This window comes from Herpailurus yagouaroundi, unplaced genomic scaffold, assembly GCF_014898765.1.
Source record: "Herpailurus yagouaroundi ecotype Mexico unplaced genomic scaffold, PumYag 189, whole genome shotgun sequence".
NCBI classification, from domain to species: Eukaryota; Metazoa; Chordata; class Mammalia; order Carnivora; family Felidae; genus Herpailurus; species Herpailurus yagouaroundi.
The window spans coordinates 5,093,139-5,116,249 of record NW_024412420.1 but is presented as its reverse complement, the minus strand read 5'-3'; the positions used below and the strand labels follow the sequence as shown (position 1 = coordinate 5,116,249).

The window sequence follows — 23,111 nt, the reverse complement described above, 5'->3', positions numbered from 1 at the left end:
CTCTCTCTGCCCCTCCCCTGTTCATGCTCTCTCTCTCTCTCTCTCTCTTTCTCTCTCTCTCCCCCCTCCCCTGTTCATGCTCTCTCTCTCTCTCTCTCTCTCTCTCTCTCTCTGTGTCCCTCCCCTGCTCATGCTCTCTCTGTCTGTCTCTGTCTCTCTCTCTCTCTCCTTCTCTCAAAATAAATAAACAGGGGCACTTGGGTGGCTCAGTCAGTTAAGCATCCCACTTCAGCTCAAGTCATGATCTCGCAGTTTGTGGGTTCAAGCCCCACATCAGGCTCTGTGTGGACAGCCCAGAGCCTGGAGCTTGCTTGGGATTCTGTGTCTCCCTCTCTCTGCCCCTCCCCCGCTCATGCTCTGTCTCTCTCCATCTCTCAAAAATAAATACACATTAAAGAAATTTTTAATAAAATAAATAAACATTTAAGAAAATAGAACACTGAGTGTACTGGACTGAGTGGTGCCCCCCCCCCCCAATTTTATGTTCATCTGGAACCTACACATGTGACCTTCTTTGGAAATAGGGTCTTTGCAGATGTAACCATGCAAAGATGAGATCATACTGGATTAAGGTGGGCCCTAAGTTCAATGACTGGTGTATTTATGAAATTAGTGCAATTTGAACACAGGGACACACAGGACACCAGGCTATGTGATCATGGACGCAGAGACAGGTCAAAAAACACCAAAGACTGAAGCCACCATCAGAAGCAGGGGCAGAAGCACAGAACGGATTCTCCCTCAGAGCCCCCTAGAAGGAACCAACCATCCCAACATTTTACTTCGAACTTCCAGTCTCTAGATCAGTGAGAGGATCGATGTCTGCTGTGAGAAGCCACCCCATTTGTGGTACTTTGTTATGGCAGCCATAGGAAATGGAGACACTGAGGAATACCAAAAGGTATAAAAGGGGAAAGTAAAAATTTGTCCCAAATCTTATCACTGAGAAAATACTGCCATTATTTGGGAACATGTCTCCACACATAAGTACAGATAGAAGAGTAGATAAGTGAGGTTTCTTTTAAAACTTTCTTTCTTTCCAGGGGCACCTGGGTGGCTCAGTCAGTTAGGTGTCCGACTTCAGCTCAAGTCATGGTCTCACAGTTTGTGAGTTCAAGCCCCACACGGAGCTCTGTGCTGATAGCTCAGAGCCTGGAGCCTGCTTCGGATTCTGTGTCTCCCTCTCTCTCTGCCCCTCCCCACTCACTCTCTCTGTCTCTCTCTCTCTCTCAAAAATAAACAAATAAACATTAAAAATTTCTTTCCATTTTGAAAGTGTAGGGACCCAAGGATCCTTACACATACCGCTAGTGGGAATTGGTACAGTTGATTAGGCAATTTGGCCGTATTTAATTCAGTTAAAAGTGCATAAACCTTCTGACTCAGCAATTCCATTTCTTATCACTGAATTCAGCAAAACACACGCATATAAGGATTTTCATCACACACTGGAAATAACTAAAAATGCCCATTGTCCTGGGAACGGCTAAACAAGTAAGCTGAAATATGTCCTATTCCATTCAGGCTGCTCTAACAAAACACTACAGACCGGGTAGCTTATAAAGCACAGAAATTTGCCTCTCACAGTTTGGAGGCTCAAAGTCCAAGGTTAGGGCACGAGCAGGGCCGGGGGGCGGGGGGGGCTTTGGGGTCACACATTTCTCCCCGTATCCTCACTTGGCAGAGAGGGCTAGGGAGCTCTCTGGAGCCGAATGCCATCACACTGGGGTTTAGGACATCGACACATGAATTGGGGAGTAGGGGGAGACACCACAGCATAATACATTTATACTGTGCTTCAGGTAAAAATGAGCAAGAACAAAATGTATCATTGAGTGGAAAAAAAAAAAAAAGCAAGTTGCAGAATCAACCAAGCCCTGCTTCCCACACAGTGTTATTTCAGCAGTGAGGGGACAGGTGAGCCTGATTCAGGGCACAGTGAGGAGGCCAGCGTGCAGAGGGGGATGGAGGTGGGGACAGGGGAGGGGGCTGACAGACCCCTAGGGTCTTGGAGGCCACTGTAGGACTGTGGATTTTATTGGGCACAAGGCAGGGAGTCATTGGAAAGTTTTGAGCAGGGGAGGGACAAGAACTGGTTTCTTTTTTTTTTTTTTTCTTTTTTGAGAGAGAGAGCACAAGTGAGCAAGGGGCAGAGAGAGAGGGAGAGAGAGAAGTGGGGCTCACCTGAGGCGGGACTCGAACTCACGAACCATGAGATCATGACCTGCTTAACTGACTGAGCCCCACAGGCACCCCGGTTTTAACATCGGACTCTTGCTGCCCTGTCGAGAACAGACGCAGAGGGGTGCAGAGAGGAAGCAGGGAGGCAGATTAGAGAGGATTGCCCAGTCTCCTCTCGGGGCTCCACTGGCAGCCATGGAGGGGAAGGAGTGGCCAGAGTCTGGATGTGGGGCCCACACAACTAGGAGGTGGCACCATTTGCCCGTGTGACGGTGCAGTCAGGAATCCCACCTAAGCCTGCTGGGTCTGAGCTGCCTGTGAAATGTTGCCAGTCACGTGGACAGTCATGGAAATGAGTCTGGAGCTCCGCCGGGTGAAGCCATCTGCAGCCATCACCATAGATGTGATATTTAAACTCACTGGACTGGGACACCTGCTGGCTCAGTCAGTTAAGCATCCGACTTTGGCTCAGGTCATGATCTCGCAGTTCGTGAGCTCAAGCCCCATATTGGGCTCTGTGCTGACAGCTCAGAACCCGGAACCTGCTTCGGATTCTGTGTCTCCCTCTCTCTGCCCCTCCCCCGCTCGCGCTCTGTCATTCTCTCTCAAAAATAAACATTTTTTAAAAAGTTTATTTGAGGGGCGCCTGGGTGGCGCAGTCGGTTAAGCGTCCGACTTCAGCCAGGTCATGATCTCGCGGTCCGTGAGTTCGAGCCCCGCGTCGGGCTCTGGGCTGATGGCTCAGAGCCTGGAGCCTGTTTCCGATTCTGTGTCTCCCTCTCTGCCCCTCCCCCGTTCATGCTCTGTCTCTCTCTGTCCCAAAAATAAATAAACATTGAAAGAAAAATTAAAAAAAAAAAGTTTATTTGACAATAAATTATATTAAAAGTAAACAAACAAACCAACCAGGAAAAAATAAAGGCCATTAAAAAAAAAAGTTTAAACTCGTCCAGGACTGGACGAGGCAGGAAGGCAGGCCCTGGGACACTCTGGCATTTAAAGAGCTAAGGATTCGGGGCGCCTGGGTGGCGCAGTCGGTTAAGCGTCCGACTTCAGCCAGGTCACGATCTCACGGTCCGTGAGTTCGAGCCCCGCGTCAGGCTCTGGGCTGATGGCTCGGAGCCTGGAGCCTGTTTCCGATTCTGTGTCTCCCTCTCTCTCTGCCCCTCCCCCGTTCATGCTCTGTCTCTGTCTGTCCCATAAATAAATAAAAACGTTGAAAAAATAAATAAATAAATAAATAAATAAATAAATAAATAAAGAGCTAAGGATTCACCAAAGCACATTGAGTCACAGAAACCAAAAAGGGGGACGAGAGGCTGAGGGCAAGGGTCCTGGAAGACTGGAACCCCAATGAGCAGGGTGCCCAGAAGGAAGGGAGAGAGATCAGCTGTGTCATGTGAAACAAACATGGGCAGGCTCCTGGTCCCCAGGACACCGGGAACAGAGGCCAAGAGCCTCCCTTGCAGTTAGCCCTCCAGGACCGGAAGTCAGTCCTCTCAAGCCAAAGCAGGCGGGGGACCCCCAGGGCTGACGGAAGGAGATGCAGACTGGAGGTGCGAGGGGGCGCCTGAGGCCGGCGGCGGCCAGGGCTGGGGACCGCCTTCTGAGTAGCAAGGGCACAGACCCAAACACTGAAAATTAACGTAAGCACAAGCATGACTGAGAAATACTCAAGGAGAGCTCAGAATATTGTTGCCACTATCTTCCCTTTAGACATAAACCCGGACCTTCTTTCCCAGCATCAGTTTCTGCCCAGGCAGATTTTTTTTCCTCCATCAAGGTCCTGAGGCTTCATTATACCAGGGCTTTTCTGACAGGATGTCTTGACCAACAGAAGTAGTTAGTCCTAAGCAGACTCCAAAGTTATTCGGCGGAAACCCAATCCAGACGGGCTGTCCCCAGCCTTCTGGGAGTGCCCATCCTATTCCCGTGAGGTCTAGAATCCACTCCCCCAAATCCCTGAAGATTCGGGGGCCGTGTTTCTCCCGAGTCAGTCTCATGGCCTCTTTCGCCACCACGGCAGCTTCTAGATTCGAGCGATTACCACCCTCATTTGTCAACCACACAACGCACCACCCACCCGCCTGCCATTCCCCACGAAGAACCACTAACACAACGTCACTGTGTTAGCAGACTTGCTCCTAAGGTCTGGGTAACGACAGCGCAGAGAGCAGAAAACAATGGCAAATTGTTTTACGCCAGGCGCTGCTGTAAAATAAAAGTATCCGCTATTCGCTACCACAAGGAATTTCTCAGTGGTGTGCCCTCCAGAGGCCCCACCTTCCCACCTGCTTCTCCCTCTCTCGGACCCCTCTCCACATCCCCCACCCTGCCTGCCCCACGGCCTCCATACATCCAACATCCCTCCTGTTTTCTTCCCCAGAGCCATGCTCCTCTGTCTCCATCCCCACTGGCGTTTTACCTGCTTCTAGCCAGTATCCAACAGGGTGCTTACCCGTCTCTGGGGTGGACACCAGTCCTCCCCGCAACCCCAGGCCACACAAGTGACCTTTCCAATAGCACCGTGTTCTTCCCGCCACACAGTCAGAGAACAGTCCTTGCAGTGCACCGGCAGGATTCATAGGGTCAGAACAGTCCCTCCCCCTGCACGCGCGGGGCACAGCTTGTCTGAACCTGTCTCCAAAAAGCCTCTATTTTTGAGAAAGCCGACATCTGCCAATACTTGAGCCACACATCAAGATTATAAACATCGCTTAGTAAATACTCATGAACTGCTGCAAATCTTCATACTCACTTGCATTTTGAATTCCAAATACCTCCCGAAAACTCCAATGGTTCACTCCCATCGCTGGCCTCTCCTCTCTCTGAACCGGTTTTCTTTTGCACAGTCCCTCAGAGGGGAGAAGCGAGATAAAATAACCCAACCAGTCATCTCTTGGTGATTTTGAGTTAGAGGTGAGCACATGAGTCAAGGCTCAGGTCCCAAGGGCACACCCATTCCCCAGAAATCACTCCCTCTGCTCATTCGTCCCCGTCCACCTGTCTGTCTCCTGAGTACCATGGCAAGGAGGAGAGACAACCTGTCCAAAAATGTTATTTCCCATTACCCATGTAGAGTGGCATCTGAAGGGCAGCGTTGAAGAGGCTGTTTCCCAGACCTCTACATGGCTCCTGTCACCTGGCTCCGATCTCCTCGCTCCCCTGCTTAAAATCCCAGCTGGCTCCTCCTGACTACAGAACGGAAGTCAACTCTGCTGCTGTCAGCCGTGGCCTTCCAACCTGGCCCCAGAGGACCTTCTCTTGCCATTGCCGTTCTTTCATATGTTTCAGGTACTCAAGTCAAGGTCAAAAGTGGAAGAGAGGGAATTGGAATCCAGACCTTCTGAAAAATTATTCTGCAAGGTCTTTTTCAAAACATACATGCACACACCCTCATATATACACACACCATACACACATACACACACGCTCACATAGATATACACAACCTCACACACACAGTCGTACACACACCCATACATACACACACCCTCACACACACACACACTCACATACACACATACTTTCCATACTCACACGCCCTCATGCATACACACACAGACACACACACTCTCACGTGTATACACATCCTTATATACACAACACCTCCTCACACACACACCCTCGCATACACAATATATCCTCACATACACAATACACACCCTTACACATACACACACAGTCTCACATACACAACACACATGACATTTCCAATCCTGCAAACACAGGACAATGCTCCCGCCTGCCCTTTTCCCCAGCAAAGGGACGTCTGAGCAGATGGTTTGCACAGAGAAACAAGGCAGGCAGCGGGTGGTCTTGGCAAAAGATAAGGAGCAGGAAAGTTGTGGTTCCCCACAGATCAGGGCAACTTAACCCCTTGGTTCCCACGAGGACGTGAGCCTGTGGGGCAGTTCCGCCCAGCAGCCCCCACCTCCCCTGCGGCAGAGGTCCCACATCGTGGCCTCCTCGTGGCCTGCTGACAATGTGATACCTACACAACCTCACACACACAGTCATACGGGGTCACCGAGTCCAGTGCTCACATTCAACGGCGATGTAGGACCAGGGTCACTGTGACGCCAGCTGCTCACCTAAAATGAGCAAACGGCTCCTCTTCCATGGCCGGTGACTGGCCGGTCACCCACTACGCTCTCGACAAACCCACGAAAGGGAGAAGGCAGCCATGACACCCAAGGTTGGGGAGAGGCCAGACAGAAGTCCAGGATTTCAGGTGCAGCAGCAGGGCCAGCTTGAAGGGAGGAGGCCCTGGCGTTTCCGAGAAAGCCTCTGGGGGCCTCTACGTAAACCCTCCGGCTCTCGCCTGGGGCCGCGTCCTGCTGCCCACGCTTTTCCTCCGAGCTGTAGACTGGCAGCAGGAAACCCGCATCGTCCCCAAAGCTCTATCCAGAACCCTAAAAGATGAGCCCCGGAGTAAACCTTTTAGCCAGCTTCTCTGCAAATTCTCTGCACTTTTAGAGAAAACTGAGGCCCAGAAAAAGGACACGGATTTCTCCTAAATCCAAAGCCCAAAGTCCATGACTAGTCAGTGGCAGAATACGGACTGAAATCGTACTGGGTGGAATATTCTCCCCACCTCACCTCCACCCCTTCCGCTGCCTGAAAACTCTTCATCTTCAAGCCTCAGCCCGGTGGACACCTCCTCTGGGAAGCCTTCCTAGCCCCCTCCGTCCTTCCAGTCAGGGCAAGAGACCCTCTTTTCTAACCCTGTCTCCACCCAATGGAACAAAGGAAGAACGTCTAGGTTATTTTACGTCCTCAGTGCCTGGCACTTGGTGAGGCCCAGTCAATGTGAAATACAATTAAGTGCACATCTCGGCCGGCGAGGAGCGCTCTCTGCATGTTCCACGTGACCCTCTCCCTCTCTCTGTCTGAACTGAATCTAAACTAGCGCATTGACTCTCTCCATACCACTCAGTTCAACCTTCGATTGGTTCCTACATGTCTCGCGCTGTTAGCTTTTGTGTTCCCGACCGGACCCCAGGAGCTGGTATTACACGTGGCATCACGTGTGGCCCGCAAGGCCTGGCACGGCGGGGCTCAGCTTCGGCTGCACGCAGATACCACCTGGGGGGCTCTGACACCCACCCAAGGCCCAGGCCAGACCCCACACCGCACGCCACCCCTCTGGGAGTGGGCACCAGATTTTTAACTTCCGCAGTTGGTTCCAGCGTATGCAGCCATGGCTCAGAATCACATTCCTAGAAAGATGTGATAGCAGAAACTGCTTGTTGATTCAGCTGGTTCTGCGTGAGGGTAATGCAATATAACATAGCACAATACAACAGTGAATGACAGTGCAAGAGACACACAAAGTGACACAGAATGAGAAAGGTTGGGGGGAAAAAAGGAGACTGTTCAGCATGGTGTAGCCAGGGTCCCTTACCCTTAGTGCTGTTGGCATTTTAGGCAAGATTATTCTCTGTTATGGGAGCTGCCCTGTGCATTGTACGATGTTTAGCAGCATTCCCGGCCTTAACCCATTAGATGCCAAGAGCAAACTGTCCCTCCTCCTGCCCCCACAGTTGTGACAACCAAAATGCCTCCAGACACTGCCAGATGTCCCTGAGGCTGGGGGAGCAAAATCACCCCTGGATGAGAACTACCGATGCAGACTAGCCACCAAATCATTTATTGCATGTTTATTTCCCATTTCAATGGTAGATCACATGAGCACTTTTCCAAATTTGGCTGAGTGGCAGAGAGGATTCTGGACAATGGGGTCAGTGTCTTGGTGACAGGCATGCAGGGCTGGGCTGTACGCAGGATGAATGGGAAATGGTTGGTGGGGTCAGCGGTGGGTTCTGAGGCCAGAGAGAATCACATAGAAACTAGATCCGGTAGGTTCAAGGCAATTAAGAGGAGTCAATAGTGATCAGCCTATAAAAGATGACCAAGGGGCGCCTGGGTGGTTCAGTTGGTTAAGTGTCCGACTTCGGCTCAGATCGTGATCTCACGGTTCCTGAGTTCGAGCCCCGCATGGGGCTCTGTGCTGACAACTCAGAGCCTGAAGCCTGCTTCAGATTCTGTGTCTCCCTCTCTCTCTGCCCCTCCCTCTCTCTCTCCCTCTCTAAATAAATAAATAAATAAATAAATAAATAAATAAATAAGCAAACAAACACACATACATACATTAAAAAAAAAGACCAAAAACAGAACAAAATTTTTAAAAAGCCAGATATTCAGTAAAATCACAAAATTGGAAGCAAGCTGAAGGTTGTCACAGGTGAAGGCCAGTGATGACCAGAGGCCAGGAGAAGGGAAATGGTCAGAGAAGGAGCTCTCAGAAGTTCTGGGCAGGGAAGGACCACATCAGGCCATGTTTGGGGACACAAGTCTAGCATGGCATGAAGGCTGGCACGGGAGGGGCACGGGAGGCAGGAAGCTGATCTGCTATGGTCCAAGCCCACCTGCTGCAACAGTCCAAACTCACCTGTTGCCCAGGGCCCAAAACCCTTCAGCCCCTGTGAAGTCAGAGCTCAGAGGAGCCAGGGGCAGATGCTGGCAGAGAAAATGCCCAGTGGCCAACTCCGGTGTTGATTAGAGCCTGTCTCCTGACCACTTGGAGGGGAGCAGCTCCTTCGGAGCCCTGCGAACCAGCCTTCCCAAAGGGGGAAGCCCTCCAGACATCCTGCCAAAAGCACAAGGGGCCAGTTAGAGCCCCCGGGGGCCTCAAGCCAGACGTCCTGCTCCCCACACTCTCTTGGGTTCCCCAATATCTCCCCATATTCCTTCTTAGCCTCTTGGAGCCCCTCTTCCTCTGCCCAGCCCTGAGCGTCGACGTCCCCACATGTCAATCCTGGGCCTCTTCTCTTCTAACTGCTTCTCAAACTGTCTATCGAAAGCTCCAGTCTGCATTCCCCCATTTAAAAACTCCCATTGTCCTCCACTGAACACAAGATAAAGCCCAAGGTACTCCAACCCTTTTTGACCTTGCTCCTGCCCACCTCCCAATTCCCCTCCACCCTGCACTTAGATATTCCAAGCCACATCGGACATACAGGGAGGGAGGAAGGGACGAAGAGAGGGAGGAAGAGAGGAAGGGAGGAAGGAAAAGAGGGAGGGAGGAAGGGAGAGGGGAAGGGAGGAAGGAAGAGAAGGAGGGAGGAAGGGAGGGAGGGAGGGAAGCCACATCTACCCTTGACATCCTGAAGTTCTTGATTTGTTTCTAAGCCACTCTGTACAATAGCAATTCGCCAGCTTCTCTGTGTCTGCTCCCAACTCTGAGCAGAAGTCCAGGCAACGACGGCCTGCAGCCTCAGCACCTTGCTGGTCCCTGATACTTAATATTCAAAGGAGTAGTCACTGTTTGCTAAGTACTGTTATAAGTGCCTTATTAGGAATTACTTGATCCTTATAAAGTAGCTATTTTCTGTCATTATTTATAATAATATTATAGGAATGTAAGTGGTAATATTTATTGTCAACCCCATTTTATAGCTGACAGTACAGAGGTACAGAAACATGAAGAAACCTTCCCCAGTTTGCACAGTTAGAAAAGCCCAGACGGTGTGCCCCAGAGCCAGCACTCCTCAGCAATGTGCAATCCTGCATCTCAATTAGAGACTTTTAAATGAACTAATTCTGATTTAAAAAAAAAAAAAAAAAAAAAAAACAGGAATGTTAGTACTTCAGCCACAGGATGGGAAGACAAGCCAGGCCCGGGGCCACTAGGGCAGGGTCTAATATCACCCACCACAAGTCACAAAATGAAGGCAGGGAACGGTGACCTGGTTCAGAAACACAAGGCAGGTGGCCGCCACAAACCCACAGGCCAGGATGGAGACTAAAGACCAAACTCAGAGGCACGAGGTTAGGGCAGAGCCCCCACAGGCCACAGGGCACAGACTCTGCCCGACCAGACAGAGCATCGCTGGCCAAGGATGCTGGTCCAGCTTGCTGGGAGCCCCAGGGAAGAGGAGGAAGAGGGGGTTGGCCCCAGTTTACAGGACACAGGGCCCTGACATCCGGCTTGGGGGTGGCATCCGGCAGCCCACAGGGGATCCTGGGACTCTGGCCCTCGGCCACACTGTTTCCATTTGAAATATCGTGTGCATAGTAGGTGCGTGGGGCTCGAGCCTCCGGGGGAGAAAAGGGGAGAGTAAAAGGTTGAGGTCACCTGACACCTGAGACCCGGCAGAACCTCCGTCTAGTGGCCCACGCTGGAGCGGGGCCAGCACCTGGCTCGGTTTCATAGTGAATGAGCATTCAAGCGATCACACTTTCCCTTCCAATAGCCGGGAGCCCGGCACTCACCCGCATGGGCTCGTCAGGGAACCCGGGTTTGCTCGGCCTGTCCTGCCGTCGGGATCTCAGGAGCTGCTTGGCCTGCTTTTCCGTCAGAATCGGAGAGGCCCCTGAAAAAAGTCGGGAAGGGGCCTTCGGGACTCTCGCAACAGGAGCTCGTGCACCATCTCACAGTCCAAGGCGAAGGATTTGCAAGTTCGATTTCGGTCAAACACAAAAGCGCTTTCACGGGGACCTGTCCCAAAGGACGTGGCATTCCAGAGAGCTCCGAGGAGAATTCCAAATTGTTTCTAACTCAGAGCCAAAGCTGCACAACGTAAACATAGTTACCTATTCCAACGGTGCATTTCTTTAAAAGTGGGTGCTAATCTGGGGCGCCTGGGTGGCTCAGTTTGTTGAGCGGCCGACTTCGGCTCAGGTCATGATCTCACGGTCCGTGAGTTCGAGCCCCGCGTCGGGCTCTGTGCTGACAGCTCAGAGCCTGGAGCCTGTTTCAGATTCTGTGTCGCCCTCTCTCTGACCCTCCCCTGTTCATGCTCTGTCTCTCCCTGTCTCAAAAATAAATAAAATGTTAAAAAATAAAAATTTAAAAAAAGACATTAAAAAAAAAAGTGGGTGCTAATTTAATGAATACGGGATTTTTTTTTCTTTTTTTGTTTTTTTTTAAGTAATCTTTTGAACTCACAACTCCGAGACTAAGAGTCGCATGTTCCACCAACTGAGACAGCCAGACGCCCCTGAGTAAGTTTTTTAAAACACATTTTCTTCAGTTCTCTGGTCAATGTGTTTCTTGTCCCTTAGTTTTGCTTTGATGGTTTTTCCTTTTTTTTTCTAATCCCCAAAACACTAAAGCAGCTAAAAGTTGTTACTGGAAGATTCTCCATGAGAACAAGACTGTGTTAAAGTTGATAATCACACATGATCTCTCAAAGAAGGTATCATGATAAAATTATATTAAGTTTTGATAATCACGCACGAACTCCAAATGATATCATCAAATAAAAGTCTGTCAAGTTTTGATGATGTCGTATGAAGTCTAAAAGACAGTATAGTTGAAGATTTATCAGCATTTCTGAGAATTAATATTCAAATACATTTAAAAATTAATAAAATAGGGGCACCTGGCTGGCTCAGTCAGTAGAGCATGCAACTCTTGATCTCTGAGTTATTAGTTCAACCCCACATCGGTGCACAGATTATTTAAATAAATAAAACTTTTAAAAAATAATAAAATTAAAAATAAAGACTGAAAAATAATTATCCCTAATGATAGCAATTCTGGGAGCCTGCTCTTAGGGAGGGAAAAAAAAGCACTGAATTATTATATATTACATATTCTTTGAAATGAAAAAAATATTTTACAAATATAAAATAGACTGATCCCAGCTTGTCATGTCAGCATAGAAACGGCTGTTTTCAGAGTTCATGCTCACCTGAGAAGCAAGTCAGTAAGGTGAGGCAGAGGACAAGTACAAATAGCTTCTTCATCCTGTCTTTGTTCCGCTCTCAGCCTCTTGCAGAATGAACGCCCCCTGAACGGGCCAGCCTACTTAAAGGAAGCACTTCCGCCCCCCCCAACCCCACTTCCCCCATCCCCTCACCCCCCCACACTTGTTTATGCTCTGACTAACTACACTTACGGTATGATGTTAAGTGCATCTGACTCTGAGTTTTTAGTATGACCACTAAACTTTTCCTCCGAATCCCTATAAATTTTCATCCTGAGCAACGAAATCACCCCTCTGTGATGTGACTTTCAGAGCATGAATTAGAGAAAGCAACATGTGATATTGACTTCATTTAAACAGACGCAGCTACATCATACACTGGTTTGTGAGTGTCTGTTTTTGCTCCTGTTTTCATCTCTTTCATTAACCGTCTCTTACATTTGCACGTTGTATGACATCTCTCCAAAGCCCATTCACTAATTAGGTTTGACCTTCCTAATAGTTTCAGAGGTAGGTAGGGAAATTGGCAAGGAGCATAGGAAAGGGGAAAATGTTTTTTTCAGCTGACTTCAGAGCCAGAACACCCAGGGTTCGTGTCCTAGCTTCACCTCTTTCTAGCAACGTAACCTTCGGTAAATCACTTACCCTTTCTGAACTTTGGTCTCCCCCCCTGTACAAAGGAGGAACAGTCCCTACCTTGTGGTTGTGATTAAAGATGAAGGATAAGCAGCAGCTAGCACCATATCCATTTTACAAATAAGGAAGTGAGGGCCGCCTGGGTGGCTCAGTCAGTAGAGACGGACTCTTGATTTCAGCTCAGGTCATGGTCTCACCATTCGAGAGTTCGAGCCCTGTTTGGGATTCTCTCTTTCCCTCTCTCTCTCTCTCTCTCTGCCCTTCCCCCACTTGCTCTCTATCTCTCTCAAAATAAATAAACAAATGTTAAAAAAAAAAAAATAAGGAAGTGAGGTTTGGAGAGGTGAAACCATATCCAAGTTCACACACTATGGATGCTGATGTAGAGCCAAATTCTCCTCTCTTCAAAGGCTACTGCTCTTCCCATTATGCCCAAGAGGGCCTCCTGCAATTTGCTGCCCATTAGAAGGGTAAGCAGCCCATTTCAGACTCAAGGTTACTTTTACAAAGACAATAAAATCTCAGTAATCTGAAGTTCTTTTAAATTCAAATCATCTATAAATATTACATAAAGAAATTATTAAATATATTCTTTAAAATGTCTGGAAGATATGTGGCATTTACAGGGATGAGATTCTTGAGTCAGAGAAATGGTCTGCTGTTTCTGTGGTCACTTTGCCCAGCTCAGAGGAAAACAATGTTCTCTCTGTAGTTGTCCGAATTGATGCTAATGTTGTGCAACTGATATTGAACCTGAATGTTCTATCCACTCTGCGGGTATAAGGACAGTTTGAACAAATTGTAAACAAGAGGAAAAAATCATGCATTGTCAGCAAAGTTGCTCAGAATTTGATCTTCAGTTTTATGCTCTCGGTTGCTATTAACGTCCTTCCGTTTTTATGCAGTTTTCAGTAACTGAGGAATTTTAGGAGCATTATTTTAGAAACAGATATTTGTCACATTATGTACCTTGTGGTTTTTTATGTGCATTGTCAAATCTGTTGTTGCTTTTGCTCTTGTGGTTGAATCGAACACTAACCGTATTGTTTTATCAAATAAATACTTTCAGTGGGCCAGAAAAAGAAAATGTATACCCAGCCAGAAATTTCTAATGTGTCCAATGTAAATTTACTACAAAAGTATTTTTTTAATTCAGTAACTTTTGTCCATATCAGGAGTGTCTGATAAAAATATGATGTGAGCCACAGATGCAAGCTGCATACATGATTAAAATTTTTCTAGTAGCCACATTTTTTAAGTAAAAAAAAAAATTTTTTTTAATTTTTTTAATGTTTATTTATTACTGAGAGACAGAGAGAGACAGAGCATGAGCAGGGGAGAGGCAGAGAGAGGAGGAGACACAGAATCTGAAGCAGGCTCCAGGCTCCGAGCTGTCAGCACAGAGCCCGATGCAGGGCTCGAACCCACAAACCGCGAGATCATAACCTGAGCCGAAGTCAGACACTCAACCAACTGAGCCACCCAGGTGCCCCCCAAAAATGAAATTTTTTTATATTCTATTTTATGTATCATGAATACCCAAAATATTCTGTCGATACGTAATAAAACTAAGCAAATGATGAGATATTTTCTGACGTTTTTTGCACCAAGTCTTCAAACTACAGTATATATTTTATGTAAAAGTTCATGCATTTCAAGTGCTCAGTAGCCAAATGTGGCTAGTGGCTACCATATTGGATGGCATGGGTCTAGATCCTTCCTTCTCTCTGGCCACCACCTAAGTCTAGGCTACTGTTACTCTTCCCCCAGCTTCTGGCACCAGGCTCCCAACTAGTCTCCCAACCTCCCCTCCTGTTCACTTTGATGCATTCTCCATGCAGCAGCAAGGGTGGTCTTCTTAAAATAGAAATATAAAATAGGAAATGGACCTCATCACTTCCCTGCCTAAGAAACCTTTCTTATCTTCTCACTGGACCGAGAACAAAATCAGAATCCTTACCATGCACTACAGGACCCTGTGGTATCTCTGCCTGCTGCTCTTTCCAGCCCTACTCTAACCACACCCTTCTAGCTTACTGCAATCCAGCCACACGTGGTTACTTTCTACTTAAACTCTTCCCACCTCAGGACGTTTGCACATACTTTTCCTCACACTTTTAACGACTGGATCCTTCTCATCCTTCAGGCTTTGATTTGTAAGTTCTCTTGCTCACGCAAGCCTGCCTTCACCAACCTGAGGAAGGTTCCCTGCCCACTCCCCACCACTACCATTACACTCCATCTCCTAGCACACACCACAGTGTGTAAATACTGGCTTTGTTTACTTTTAAAAATCTGTCTCTTTCCACTGGACTATAAGCTCTAAGGAAGCATGTATTACTTTTGTAATTAAAAAAAAAAAAGAAAAAAGGAACCTCTGGTGGACTGGAAAGGTCCTACTAGAGAAAGTCAGGGACCTGTTCTTCCCCCCTTCCCCCCGGCATATTGGTGCAAGGTCTCAGGTGGAGAGCGCTCTTCAGCTGTTATGGCTGGGCCAGTGCCCATATTGTTCCAAAACGGGAACTTTAGGAAAACCAAAAGAGCAAGGTCACTTTGTAGTGAGTGTCACTCTAGTGAGGAGAATTCTTTTCTACCACCTATCCTTATTCCCAGGGAAAGCAGAAACCAGATCAATCAGGTGAATCTGGGTATGCCTTGGTGGCTCAGTCAGTTAAGCGTTTGACTTGGGCTCAGGTCATGATCTCTCAGTTTAAGGGTTTGAGCCCCACGTTGGGCTCTGCGTTGACAGCTCAGAGACTGGAGCCTGCTTTGAATTCTGTGTCTCCCTCTCTCTCTGACCCTCCCCTGCTCACTCTCTGTCTCTCTGTCAAAAATACATAAATGTGTGTTTTTTGTGGTTTTTTTAAATTTAATCAGGTGAATCTGCAGGGCTCTCAGTTGAAAGTGCAATTCCCAAAAGCTCCACAAGGTGGCAGACTAGAGAGCAGAACCAGGGACATCCAAGGTCAGGGGAAAGAAACAAGGCCACCAAGGTTAACTATTCTAGAAGCTGCCAGGAATACCAGAGAATCCACTGGAGATGGAGAGAGATGTTGCTGCAGTGCCTCAGACTATTTTCCTAGGATCTGAATCAATCTGAAGGTCTTCATTAGATGCTGAGGCCTAGAAATTCTGCATTACCAACTACCAACAGGAAGAATGCTACCACCCATATTCAAGGCATCCGAACATAGCAGATATTTGTGTCGGCTTCCCTCTTCTTAAAAGGAATTCTCGGAGCACCTGGATGGTTCAATCAGTAGGGCGTGCAATTCTTTTGATCTCAGAGTTGTGGGTTCGAGCCCCACTTTGGGTGTGTAGAGATTACTTAATAATAAAATCTTTAAAAAACAAAAAATAAAAGGAATTCTCAAATTACACTGCTGTTTAAAGATCTGAAAAACCTGACACCATCAAGCTCCAACATCATCCCACCAGATATTCTCTTAAAAGGATAAGACAGTGATTTCAAATTCTGTCAGCTAAAGAAACTTCAGGGACAAGGGAACATCTTTAAAAATAAATAAATAAATAAATAAATAAATAAATAAATAAATAAATAAAAAATAGAAAGATGCTGAATCTGTCCCAAGAGGATTATAATGTGTCCACATTCTTTAGGCCCAGAGTCAATTAAATATTTTCTAATATTCCTTTTTGTAGTTGCTTTCTTTTCTTTTTTTTTTGTCTACCTTCCCCACTAGACTATAAATTCTATATTTTTATGGTGTATAATTCTTCTATAACTTTTATAGTAGTAACTCTGTAAGCTGTACATGAACAATATACATGTTAATATACAGGCACACTGTGCAGGCAGATGTTAGGTTTGGGCAGGTGTGGTGGGTTAAATCATTAGCTCCAATTCTTCACCACCACCACATATGCATGCTCTTTGCCATATGACCTTGAAGTCCCGCCCTTTGACCTCGGGCTCAACCAAGAGACTTGCTTCAGACAATGGGATGGTATCAGACACAACACAGACAAAGGTATATGCAGTGTGTTTGTGCACGTGGTTGTGCCCTCTTGCATTGCTGCCATTGCTACAAAAAGAGCTTCCTCCAGACAGCCGCCCCCGCACCTTGGTCTCAAAATTAACTCAGATGTACCCGAGCAAGGAGCTCAGCCTACACAGATCCACAGCTTGCAGTAGATTCACTCAACCTAGCCCCACCTAGTTTCCAGCCACCACAGCATGAAGCACAGTTGCCCATAACCTGCAGATCCTTAAGATTACATGATTGTTATTTTAAGCCACTGAGTCTAGGAGTGGTTTGTTACACAGCATCACTCTGACAACAGCTAACCAATACAAGGGGTTCTTATGAGATGGGTAGTATGTCCATAACTGGGTGCTACTGGGTCTAAGCTAATCACAGGGTCCTGCCAGAAGCTTCACTCAAAAGTGAATGAATATCTACTGGGTAGGCCATGTGGTATAATGGTCAAGATTGTGGAGCACAGAGCCGTCAATAAACCTGAGCTTGAATCCTAGCTCTAAAACTTAGTACCTAGGTCACACTGAAGCTGTAACTGGGCAGATTTCTTAACTGTCCAAATGACTGCTTTTTCACTTATAAGAAAAGAATAATAATTACAATATAACTTTCCTCTTAAGGTGTTTTGAGACTTAAAAAAATTTTTTAACGCTTATTCATTTTTGAGAGACAGAGCACAAGTGGGAGCAGGGCAGACAGAAAGAGAGACACAGAATCTGAAGCAGGCTCCAGGCTCTGAGCTGTGAGCACAGAGCCTGACGTGGGGCTCGAATTCAAGAGCTGTGAGATCATTATCTGAGCCGAAGTCAGATGCTCAACCGACTGAGCCACCCAGGTGCCCCTGTTTTGAGACTTAAAAGAGGAAGTGTATGCAAGGTAGTTGGCAGATATTGCAAGGATCTAATACCTGGAAACCACTGTTGGTGTTGTCACTATTCTTACCATTCCTTCTTTTCTCATCCGTGAAAGATGATTTGTGAATCATCTTTGCTTATATTTGCATACACACACCCACCCGATTCTCAGACACACGATAGAAAGTCCATAAAAAATGTTTTGAATGGCCAAATAACATAGAGATTAATCAAGCACATATTAAGACATATAATTCTATATATTGTTGAAATAAAAATCCATCTTTATTAGAAAAGAAAATACGGCCCCTTTTCAGTAGGAGTTGATTCCCCCTCCATCTCCACACCCTGTGCCCTTGGCTTCCCTTCTCATATCCTCAGGACTTCTACACAAACACATACCTTCCTGTTTGGAGCAATAATACAATGGCAAGATGGTTTGGCCTTGGACAGGAGCCTTTCTGGCCTGCTGCGGGCTTCCACAAGTAGGCTGTAATTTCTGTGCTGGGTCCAGGACATTGGCCCAGCGTACATCTGCCCAATAGGTAAGGACAGCCAAGGTCAGCATCAGATTCCTGATGGCCAGGGCCAGGCTTCTCTCCAACCTAAACAGGAATGACAGGGGTACTGGCAAAGTGTGGGAACGTACGGTGGTACAAATAAACACACTAGGGGAGTGGAACATGGACCAAATAATTTGTGAAACCACTTCTAAGGCTGCTGTCATATTACACTTCATTCAGGAAAAGTGCTAGGCCTTCAACTGGGAGAGAAAAGTTTGATTCTTCTGGGGAAGAGATCCTGAAATCTGTGTTGTTTTTCTCTGTGGGATCTCAGTTGGGATGATAGGCTTCAGAGAGACTAAGAGACACTCTAGCCCAGATTCCCTAACCTTAAGCAGCTAAGAATCACCCAACATCTGTGAAAGCCTCTCACATGGAAGATGAAGACAAAGGAAACCAAAGGGAAAAGCAACTTGGGGCCATCAGAGACCATGCACGGAGAGAAGGGGAAGAAAACTATCCAACACTATCCTCTGATTTCTCAGAGGATATTTTTGCTCCCATGAAACATGAACAAGAAGTTGGGGGAAAAAAAGGAATCTTCCAAAATCGAATCAATAACAAAAAAGAAGTTCTTAGAAATTAAAAAAGATCCAAAGATAAAGCTGTGGAAATAGCTATTTTAGAAAATATCTATTTTAGAAAATTAGAGCCAAACCGAGAGTGAGAGAGAGAGAGAGACAGAGAGAGAGAGAGAGATACTGAGAGAGGAGGAGGGAGGTTTAAAAAAATAACAACAACAAAGCAAGGGAGAAAAAAATATTTTATTTTATTTTTTTTTTTTCAACGTTTTTATTTATTTTTGGGACAGAGAGAGACAGAGCATGAACGGGGGAGGGGCAGAGAGAGAGGGAGACACAGAATCGGAAACAGGCTCCAGGCTCTGAGCCATCAGCCCAGAGCCTGACGCGGGGCTCGAACTCACGGACCGCGAGATGGTGACCTGGCTGAAGCCGGACGCTTAACTGACTGCACCACCCAGGCGCCCCGGAGAAAAAATATTTTAAAAGAGAGAACATTTATCCAGATGAGTTGAAAACTTATGTCCACACAAAAACCTGCACACAGAGGTCTATAGTCCCTTATTCATAATTGCCAAATCTTGGAATCAACCAGATGTCCTCCAGTATGTGAATGGATAAATAAAGTGATAAATAATATTCCAGACAATGTAATACTATTCAGCACTAAAAAGAAATGAGCTATCAAGCCATGAAAACAAAGGAATCTTAAATGCCTATTACTAAATGAAGAAAAGCCAATCCAAAAGGGCTACATATGATATGATTCCAACAATATGATATTCTAGAAAGAGCAAAGCTATGGAAATGGTAAAAAGATCAGTGGTTACAGGGGCTGGGGACTGGGGGAGGGGCGGGAATCAACAGGCAGAACACGGAGAATTTTTAGGGCAGTAAAACTATTCTGTATGATGCTATAATTGTGGGTACATGTCATTATACATTTGTCCAAACCCACAGAATTTGCCCCACCAAGAGTGAGGCTTAATGCAAACTAGGGACTTTGAGGGGATGATGGTGTGTTAATGGAGGTTCATCGTTGGTAACAAATGCACCACTCTGGTGGGAGATGCTGACAGTGGGGGGAAGCTCTGCCTGTGTGGGGACATGGGAATACCTGAAATCTCTGTACTTTCTACTCCATTTTGCTGTGAACCTAAATCTGCTCTAAAAAATAAAGTCTATTTTAAAAAATAGAGAGAAAGAGGACAGTCTAGTAGTTTCAACATCTAAATAAGAGAAGTTTTTAAAAAGAGATCACAGGGGCACTTGGGTGTCTCAGTTGGTTGGGCATGCAACTCTTGATTTCGGCTCAGGGCATGATCTCATGGTTCTGAGTTGGAGCCCCACATCGGGATCTGTGATGCTGGATTCTGCTTGGGATTCTGTCCCTCTCCCTCTCTCTGTCCCTCTCCTGTGCATGCGCTCTCTTTCTCTCTCTCTCTCTCAAAATAAATAAATGAACTTTTTTTTTTAAAGGAGATCACAGAAAATAGAGAGGAGGAAATTAACAAAGTAATTCTAGAACCAAAGGACATGAGCTGCTAGACTGAAAGCACCCAGCAAACCTGGCAAAATAGATGAAAACAGACTCACACCCGGCACTTGTCTGTGAAATTTCAGAACACTAGAGAAAAAGAGAAGATCTCCAAGTTTCCAGGAAGCACAAACAAGTCCCATTCAAGGGATCAGGAATAAGATAGCATCAGACTCTCTACAGCAACATTAAAAGCAAGCAGAAATGGACCCACGTCTTCAATGTTGTGAAGGGAAATCATTTCCAACTCTGAATTCTATACCCAGAAAGATAATCAAGTATGGAAGGTGGAATAAGGGTATCTGTAGACATCCGAGGACTCAAAACAATACCTCCCATGTACCTTTGTTCCTAAAGGTACTGATGGGTGAGCTCCTAAAGACAAGAGAATTCACCAAGAAAGGCCAAGTGCCAGGACCCAGGGAACAGAAGGTACAAACAGAAGAGTGGTGAAGGGAAATCCCAAGATGACCCCTGTGCTCCGATGCAGAGGGCAGGCAGTCCAGTTTGGCACAAGGTGTGACCTACATCACAACCTGAAGACACACTGAGGACAGACTGTCTGGGTGAGCCAGGTTCTTATTTATTTATACTTTGATGACCATGAGCTGACAAGGTTCCTGCTCCCCCAGCCCTATGCATTTTTCCTGGATCAGCTGAATACTCCTTTCTCCCTGAGCAAGGTGCTAAGAACCTGAAGGAAGTCCTAAGCAGCTAAGAAGGAAACATGGAAAGCAGCCCCTCTCCCAGCCAGATTTTTGCCTGATGTTCAAACTACAGCCCTGTTCAGTTGTCCTCACTGTGATTAGCAATCTTCCCAAGACCATGCTCTCTGATGTCCCCGGGGGTGGTGGGGATCTCCTCGGGGAAGCTGGATTCAGACTCTGCCCCAGACTCTACTCAGCTCATCTCCTCAGGACCAGGTTTGGACTTGTTTTTCAAAACAAAACTATATTGCGGGGGGGGGGGGGGGGGGATACTTTAGGGATGGTAGAATTATAAAGAAAAGCAAGGGAATGAAGGATATACAGATTAGGAGAGTAGTTCTTTCCTGATGAGGCTAGCAATCAGGTGGGCACAGGAGAGGCTCCGAATGTTCAATACGTCAACCTGTGTGGTGGGTTACACAGGTATTTATTTCATTATTGTTTTTAACTGCACATATGTTTAACTGCGTATATGTGCTTATATGTTTCATTAGATATTTTGAACATGTGATACATTTCACAATTAAACCCCCCCCAAAAAAGTTTGAATAAGAAAATAAAAGGATCACCTGGGGAACTTGTTAAGCAGGCAGAATCTCAGCTCCATTGTAATTCTGATTGGAGAGACCTAGTCAAGACCTGGGAATCCACATTCTTCCATGATGCTGATGCAGGGGGTCAAAAGACCACATCTTGAGCCACCTGCCTGGCTTCAGAGCATGGTAGGCTTTGGCATCCGACTAACTGAAGTCAAGGCCCCAACTCGGTTGACTACTGGTTGTATGATATCAAGCAAGTTTTCTTTGTCTGGAAAATGAGAATGATAAATCATATACAAACAGTATATATTATTAGAGACAAATATAATATAAATATGAGAGACAAATGGCCAAAAACAGAGGTAAGTTCACAACTGTGAACTATCTCCATAGAATGGAATACTATGCAACCGTTATATACAAATTCATAAAAACACGGAAAAGTTATTTTGTAAATGAAAAAAAATAGCCAGACGGAGAATATATCTACCATATAATCAAAATAATGTGCAGAAAAAAATAAACCACAGTTTCCATAGAAAATAATGAAAAAATATGCCTCGGTGTTCAAACACAGGTCGTCTTCGGGGTGAGAGACGGATAATTTTCTTCCTCTTTTTACTTTTCTACATTTTCCAAATGTTCTATAGTGGGAATTTTTTTAAACCCCTCAATTTTTTAAAGTATATCCTTTGTTACGTTTTCAAATCGAAACTAAATTAAGGGCTCTGCTTCCAATAGGATTCACAGATGTGTATGGCCAGGATCCATCTGATCCAAGCCACACAGTCTTCTCACTTCACCACAGTCTGCCCCCAATCTTTATAATCCAGATGGTTAAACACTTTAGATCCCTACTCAAAATGCAGCCCAGGAACCATCAACATCAGCATCATTTGACCATGTGCCAGAAATGCAGGCTCTCACCCCACTTCCGCAAGAAAGGGAATTAGAACCTGCATTTTAACAAGATCCCCAGAGGCAAGGTTTTTAGAGATGTAACAAAATAAGAGACACTCTCTCTTTGACGGTTTAATTTGGATTGAAGCTAACTTGGATGACCAAATTAAAACGAAGGGATCTCAGTCCCAACATTGCCTATGGGCCATCAAGCATGTTTGTCTACCGCTCTGCGCTTCAGTTTTCCTCATCGGGAAAAATGGGAATGATAAACTCAGCCTGGTGCCTAGCAAGTGCAGAGATGGAAGCAGGGGTGCAGTAAACCATTTTTTTTAATAGGTCTAAAGTAATGCTTCTTGTCGGGTTTGTTTCAACAGGACTGGCACTCTGTGGCAGCTGGGGCTCCTGGCACAGTGTTTGGCTCACCCTAAGCCAGTGTGGGTTTAATAAACAACTAGCTCAGGTGACATCTACCAATTTTTTACTTGGATTGTCCCATTCTTTCAGTATATAATACTCAAAATTGCCAGTTTTCTCCCAACACTCAAAACTGTCCCAGCTCCCACCTCCGCCACTGAAGGAGGTGGGAGAAGTTGAAGGTCATAGATAAGCTTACCGTAAACCGTTCATACTAGAACTTCCTATACTGTGGGTTACGGACCGGCACGGCTCAAGCCTGCATCTTCTCTACCTACCTCACCTAATGGTTACTCCGCCCACCGTTCTCCTTTAGCCACGCCCCCGGAGCCCGCCCCTCCCACCCGGCTCCACCCTCTCCCCCAGGCCCGTCTGCCTTCGCGTTCCACCCCACACCTCCGCTGCGCCCCGGGGCTCGCACCGCAGGCCCCGCCCCCGCCCGCGGCCGCGCCGCCCGGCTCGGCGTGCGCAGGGCTCACTCTGCCCTTCGCTGGCGTCGGCGTCGGCGGGCAGGTAGGCCCCATAGGTTGGCCCGCTGC

The 23,111-nt window shown here is 46.6% G+C and overlaps 1 protein-coding gene across 3 annotated transcripts in view; it reads right to left on the bottom strand.

Moving 5' to 3' along the window:
- CUNH17orf67 (chromosome unknown C17orf67 homolog) overlaps window positions 1–22,873 on the bottom strand; it is a 35,554-nt gene extending 12,681 nt beyond the window's left edge. For 2 of the 3 annotated variants that reach the window (XM_040497062.1, XM_040497061.1), the window contains exons 1-5: window positions 22,772–22,873; window positions 21,446–21,523; window positions 21,286–21,401; window positions 17,791–17,993; window positions 10,459–10,559 (exon numbers count right to left, since the gene is read on the bottom strand). In XM_040497062.1, coding sequence (XP_040352996.1) covers window positions 10,459–10,559; window positions 17,791–17,993; window positions 21,286–21,323 — 342 coding nt within the window. In that variant the 5' untranslated portion in view covers window positions 21,324–21,401; window positions 21,446–21,523; window positions 22,772–22,873. Of the gene's footprint in view, window positions 1–10,458; window positions 10,560–11,882; window positions 12,002–17,790; window positions 17,994–21,285; window positions 21,402–21,445; window positions 21,524–22,771 lie in introns of those variants that run through there. The other variant, XM_040497065.1, reaches the window with a different exon arrangement.
- Window positions 22,874–23,111: the final 238 nt, after the last annotated feature.